The 6,958-nt window shown below is 37.7% G+C and overlaps 1 protein-coding gene across 1 annotated transcript; it reads right to left on the minus strand.

Moving 5' to 3' along the window:
- Window positions 1-444: 444 nt before the first annotated feature.
- LOC135196818 (glycine-rich protein 3-like) lies at window positions 445-1,568 on the minus strand. The gene is made up of 2 exons (XM_064223609.1): window positions 1,493-1,568; window positions 445-1,191 (listed from the first exon to the last, which is right to left on the minus strand). Exons 1-2 carry the CDS (start codon window positions 1,502-1,504, stop codon window positions 868-870), a joined length of 336 nt encoding a protein of 111 aa, XP_064079679.1. The 5' UTR covers window positions 1,505-1,568; the 3' UTR covers window positions 445-867.
- Window positions 1,569-6,958: the final 5,390 nt, after the last annotated feature.

A 6,958-nucleotide genomic window follows, 5' to 3' on the forward strand; every position in this document is an offset into this window, starting at 1 on the left:
ATGACATTGATATAAACCACCCAGTCATAAATACTGGTTTCCAATGCATTTTCCATTGGCAAGACAACAGAAATCTGTAAAATGCTTAAATTTCAAGGAAGCAAGTATATATTTATGCAAAATAGTTATCATATTTGTAAACATCGTACCTGACCATAGCACTAATGAGTTTTGTCGTCCCTCTGCTCCCATCCCTTCCACCGTCCCCTTTTGACACCTGTCAGGGATATAGATATTTAGTCTACAAGTGACTCTCTATTATCATTGAGGAAAGGAATAATCTAAAATAGAAGAGAATAATATCTTTATCCGGAATATAATCATATCTTATTTGTAAAGTAATCATCCGTTATTTAACCATAAAATTCTTGACATTCTCTTCATACGTGCAGATGCTTTAAGGTAAAGGAAATAGGAAGAAAAATACTTCAATTTTTCTGCAAAGATAAAATGTATTTTTCTATATATGCTCAATGTACAATAAGAAACGCTTTCTCAGCAAACGTCAGTTAAACATGCATTCATGTTTCTTTTATACCCGTAAGCGTTGATTTGAATTTATATGGATCCATCGATAAATTCTTTCAAAGGTCAGTATGAGGGCTCATTCAGATACAGGTCAAGGGTTAGCGCTTCACTTTCCCAGCAAATTGGCATGACCATGGGACAGCCCACCTAGTCCTCCGTACTGATTACCAATGTGGTTTCCATGACTGTACCCATTGGAATTGCTGTATCCATTGGCATAGTTTCCAGAGCTCAAGACACCTCCGTAGCCACCATATCCTCCACCGAAGCCACCGTTTAGGCCTAAGCCTAGACCTCCAAGTCCAAGTCCTCCAAGTCCTCCAAGTCCTCCTAGGCCTACTACAGGTTCAGGATCAGCACTTCGCTTCCCGAGGAAGTGTGTGTTAAGATGGCCATGGTCAGCCCACCACCAGATCCTCCAAAGCCTTTCAAGACATGGTTTCCATGATTGTAACCATCGGAATGGCTGTAGCCGTTGGCATAGTTTCCAGCACTCAAGAGACCTCCGTAGCCACCGTATCCACCACCATATCCTCCGTTTAGGCCTAAGCCTAGACCACCGAGTCCAAGGCCTCCGTGGCCCAGTCCACCGAGTCCTCCAAGACCTCCATAGCCGATTCCGGGAGCAGCGTCAGCCACTAAGGCTACCAACAGGACGGCGAACTGGAGAGAATATCAAATATATCTTATTAAAGAACGAGAGAAAGACAGATAGAGAATGGAAAAGTAAGAGAGTTTTTGTAGTTATATGAGAAATCTTTTATTGCCAGATTTAATATTTTTCAATAAAAAAAGATAAACATTGCAGATTGAATTGTTTGCACATAGCAAGAATTTTGAATATGTCCAGGGATTTTAACTAGAAAAAGCCTTAATTCTCTTTAGAAATAAAATCAAGACCATTGTCATTTATATATAAAAAAGAATGTATGTTAAATGCGACCTGACACTTTTTCCTTCTTACCAAAGATCTCATGTTTATCTTTTTAACTAGTGGGTCTCTGCACGACGAAGGCTTCTTGCGTTATACTGGTCAGGCTCCAGAAACGCCTTTATATATACGAAAGGACACCACAAGAGTAAATCCCTGGTAAATCCCTCGGCCACACCCGAAATTCAAGTATATTAATGCTGTCATTGACCATGAATCACTCCAGAGTAAAGCGTTCCTTCCAATTAGTACGTCATCTTATGAGCCCTATTAGTTATCTCTCTCTCTCTCTCTCTCTCTCTCTCTCTCTCTCTCTCTCTCTCTCTCTCTCGTAGTCTGGTGGCTATGACACCGTGTGCAATAGCCATAAGTTCGCCAAGTCACATCTGCTGGGGTAAGCAAATGTGTACTATATTACACCGAAGGTCATTGAAAGGATTAGCTTTTCTTTATATTATATAAAATTCCAATCATAAAAGGCTTTCTCGGTAATAATAAATAGCAGGAATATGGCGATTGATGATTTTGTACAATTCATCATGAAAAAGATTTTATATACATTAGCTGAAGATTGGTAAAATGGGTCGTTTTGGGACAGTAGGTACAGCGAATTTTTCAATACGAAGTATTTTTATGACGAATTTTACAAAATTATCAATTCCCAAAGTTCTTATAGTCATGTCCACCAAGTCCAAGGCTCCTGTGGCCAAGTCGTCTAAGTCCTCCGAGAGCTAATCCAGGCTAAGGATCAGCACTTCTGGGTATAACCCTGAAATAGATCACCCAGCGAGTCCTCCAATACTGGTGTCCGATGTAGTTGCCGTGACTGTATAAACCGGAATGACAAATCATTTTCAAACACTGGAAAAGCCTCATTTATGCTTAGCGCATTTTGTGCGCTCTTTATGCACTAATATAGTATTTCTTTGTTTTGTTCTGATATGCTACAGATGTATATGCCCTTTTAGTAGGAAGAATCACTTATTTTCATTATCCGCATCTCATTCATATTGTAATTTTTCACCTCTCTTTCATAATCATTTCTCATACTTATTTTAAATTTTATCCTTTTTGAGTTTGGAGGCTTTTTATATAAGCTATGTATAGCCTATTTATGTGTTTGTCTATGGCCATTTATGTCCGAAAGAAAGCTTTTGAAGTGTAATTTGATTTGAAAAGAAAAGAAATTAGCAAATGTTTACATTCTTAAGAAGGTAACAGACACGTAAAAGAAAGGATTATCATATCAATAAACAGTACCTGCCCATAGCAGTAATGAAGTTTGTCTCCCTCTTCTATGACACTTGTCAAGTGTGGATATTTAACCTCCACGGGTTTGTATCTTTATCTATACTCTCCTCCTAGCATACATATTGGGATTTCTACTAATAACAGTCATTCGTCAATGGCTTAGTAATAAAGTCGAAACCAGCCACACTCTTATTTTTTTCCTGTTGTGATGTGATATTAAGCAACAAATGTCCTTTAATATCCAATTCGCTCTACCTCAGAGTTAATATTTTTTCACATATGTTAACATCTCTTGATGGTTCTGTGGGGTAAAGCGAATCACTGATGGTTCCTGAATTCTTAGTTTCCATGGTTCGAGTCCATGACCCGACGAATTTCTTATCAACAAAAAAAATTCCTCTTCAGTTACCATATTTAAAAATATATTCATTCCAAGGTAGAGCGAATTAGATATTAAAGGACATTTGTAGATTAATGCTTGTATATGAATGACGGAGATGTGATTATATATATATATATATATATATATATATATATATATATATATATATATATATATATATGGAAACATGTTTCACAGAAATAAATTTCTAACTCACCACGAGACCGAACACTGGTCTTTCGAGCGAGAGTCCAGGGTAATTAGCAATTTGGGCACAACGGTCATAAAACGAGTTGGAACCTAAGTACTTACGAACCTACGGTTTCTTCCTGGGCAGGCGACTAAGGCCTAGCATACCAGCGAATTTTACTCAGCTCCCCGACCCATCAGAGCTCGACTTGCCCGGAAAAATACCTTAGGTTCCAAACCCTTTTATGACCTTCGTGGCTGAATTGCTAACGCCCTGGACCCTCATTCGGTCGCTTGGTGAGTTAGGAATCAATTTTTGTGAACCACGTTGCCATGTGTTCATTTCCATCATATCTCACAGTGAAAGAGGTTAGTCGAATGAAATGTTAGCAATTCGACCGCTGATAGGTCGGGAAGCTGTTGCAAAATTTTCTGGTATGTTAGGCCTTAGTGGCCTGCCCAGAAAATTTTTACCTTAGGTAAGTAAGTACGTAGGTTCCAACTCCTTTTCTGACATTTGTGCCCGAATTGCTAATGCCCTGGACTCTTAACTTGAATGAGCGGAGTTCGGTCCAGTGGTGATTTAGAAATGTGTAAATATATATAATATCTATATAATATATATATATATATATATATATATATAATATATATATATATATATATATATGTATGAATGTATGCATGTATATATACATAAAAACACCAAAATGTAGAGAGAAAAGTACTATATTTCAGAGACTGCTGTCTCTCTCTTCAGGTATATGAATGAGAAAAGTTTACAGAAAAGGTGGTATTTATACCAAGAGATTCGTCCACAATTTAGGTCACCCCCGCTGATAATCTTCCTTTAATCTTCTTAAGCGTTGGTTGAATGAACACTGCGTCGACGATGTCTGATGTCCAATTCCCTTTTGAGATGTTCATTACCTGCTTCTCTTTTATTAAGGCCGATTCCATCATTTGACTCTTGTACCGGCAGTTGCTGCTATAAATTACACGTGACATATTCCAGTTTATTCTATGGTTATGTTTATTTATATGATTGAAAATAGCCGAGTTCTGTTGTCCATACCTAACTGACCGTTTGTGTTGTATTAATCTCTGGGGAAGTGATTTACCTGTAAATCCGATGTAAGATTGGTCACAGTCCTGGCATGGGATCTCATATACCCCCGAGTCTTTGGGCGATGTCTTTTGTTGGACGTTAATCAGGGATTTGGCTAAGGTATTTGGGTAGGTAAATGCAAAAGGGTTGGATTTCCCAAGGGTGTGAGTTACTCTCTTAATCGTCTCCAGGTGGGGAATTTTTATTTTATTGTTGGGTGTGTCTCTGGTCTTGTCTTTAGGGGGTCGGTAGAAAATTACGTTTGCTTTTTGAATTGCTTTCTCAATTATATGGTCAGGATACTTTAAAGATGAGAGTTGCTTGCAAATTAGTTCAAATTCTTTTTCCAGGAAATCTGGGGAACAAATTCGTAAGGCTCTTAAGAACTAATTCGCAAGCAACTCTCATCTTTAAAGTATCCTGACCATATAATTGAGAAAGCAATTCAAAAAGCAAACGTAATTTTCTACCGACCCCCTAAAGACAAGACCAGAGACACACCTAACAATAAAATAAAAATTCCCCACCTGGAGACGATTAAGAGAGTAACTCACACCCTTGGGAAATCCAACCCTTTTGCATTTACCTACCCAAATACCTTAGCCAAATCCCTGATTAACGTCCAACAAAAGACATCGCCCAAAGACTCGGGGGTATATGAGATCCCATGCCAGGACTGTGACCAATCTTACATCGGATTTACAGGTAAATCACTTCCCCAGAGATTAATACAACACAAACGGTCAGTTAGGTATGGACAACAGAACTCGGCTATTTTCAATCATATAAATAAACATAACCATAGAATAAACTGGAATATGTCACGTGTAATTTATAGCAGCAACTGCCGGTACAAGAGTCAAATGATGGAATCGGCCTTAATAAAAGAGAAGCAGGTAATGAACATCTCAAAAGGGAATTGGACATCAGACATCGTCGACGCAGTGTTCATTCAACCAACGCTTAAGAAGATTAAAGGAAGATTATCAGCGGGGGTGACCTAAATTGGCTTACTTGTGGACGAATCTCTTGGTATAAATACCACCTTTTCTGTAAACTTTTCTCATTCATATACCTGAAGAGAGAGACAGCAGTCTCTGAAATATAGTACTTTTCTCTCTACATTTTGGTGTTTTTATGGGCTCCTTTTATTAGATGGAATTCTGTTGTTACAGAACACCTTTACCAGTCATATACATATATATATACTCACACACATATGTAGCTACATATATGTGTGTGCGTGTATGTGTGCTTTTATGCGCGTATATGTGTATATTACGCATTAACATTATTATTTATGCCCAAAATATTAAAGCAATCACATGGGGAAATAATTTTTGTGGAACAGAGAAGAGCAACAATACGAATTAAAGATAAAACTAAATGCCTCAATAATTCTGCCAAAACTAAAGTCATTTATACGCAAACAACAATATAAGTAAAAAACAATATTACCGCAAAAGTTTCGTCAAGCAGCTAAAATAAGTTTGCAAGCGGAAAAAAATATCTGCAGATTGCTGGCGAGATACTGCAATAAAAAATTATAACCAGCCGAATCTGGAGAAGAACGTGAGTACAGGTATTCGAGGAACCGGAATCTATTGGACTTTCCTTGAAATTAAATCTAAACTTTTGTCAGCAATTGACGAAGCGAAGCACAGAAAGGGGCGTTTTTTTAAAAATGCGCCAAGTTTCTTCTGCGCAATCGAGTTTTCTGTGCAACGTATAATGCTCTATAAAACCATCAGCTACGACGTGGACCTCTTCAGTTGATTCCCAGATGCGGCAGAGCGAGGGTACGTCCTGCAACGCCTCCGGAAAGCTCTGCCAGATGCACGATCCATAGTTAACTTTAACCTTAAATGAAATAAAAACTACTGTGGCTAGAGGGTTTCAATTGGTTATGTTTGATGAATGGAGGGTGGATGATCAACATACCAATTTGTAACCCTCTAGCCTCAGTAGTTTTTTTTCAAATCTGAGGACAGACAGAATAAAGGGCGGCACGATAATTTCCCTTTACAAAAAACTAAAAAAAGTAGCAGAGACTTTGCAATGAGCTTCAAAAGGCGGCAAATTGGAATGTTTAAGGAATACACTGATTTACTGTAGCTTCTAAACACTATACAAGATAGCTCAATAATTATAGTACATGAAGCGTGTTTAATGAAAGGGAATTACTGCTTCTCTCTCTCTCTCTCTCTCTCTCTCTCTCTCTCTCTCTCTCTCTGGAACATACCATACCTGATAGAAATATTCTAATGTATTTTATAGTCTAACTTATCCTTTTATAGCTATGCTTCGTCTGTATCATATTCCACTTAACGGCAGTCACTCAATATTTACATACAATCCTAACAGCAACATTCAAAGTAACTGTCATTGACAGTTGGACTTAATTAGGGTTATCATCGTTACTACTTTCATTTGCACATTTCCTTCATATTACAAAAATGCAATAAAAAAGAATAAGCAAAAAGATCAGTAAATATGTAACTATAACTGTTTACAGGGGCGTATTTGAAGGTTATTTGTACAAGGCCTATATTGTTATAGAAGTATTTCC

This window comes from Macrobrachium nipponense, chromosome 18, assembly GCF_015104395.2.
Source record: "Macrobrachium nipponense isolate FS-2020 chromosome 18, ASM1510439v2, whole genome shotgun sequence".
In the NCBI taxonomy this organism is placed as follows: domain Eukaryota; kingdom Metazoa; phylum Arthropoda; class Malacostraca; order Decapoda; family Palaemonidae; genus Macrobrachium; species Macrobrachium nipponense.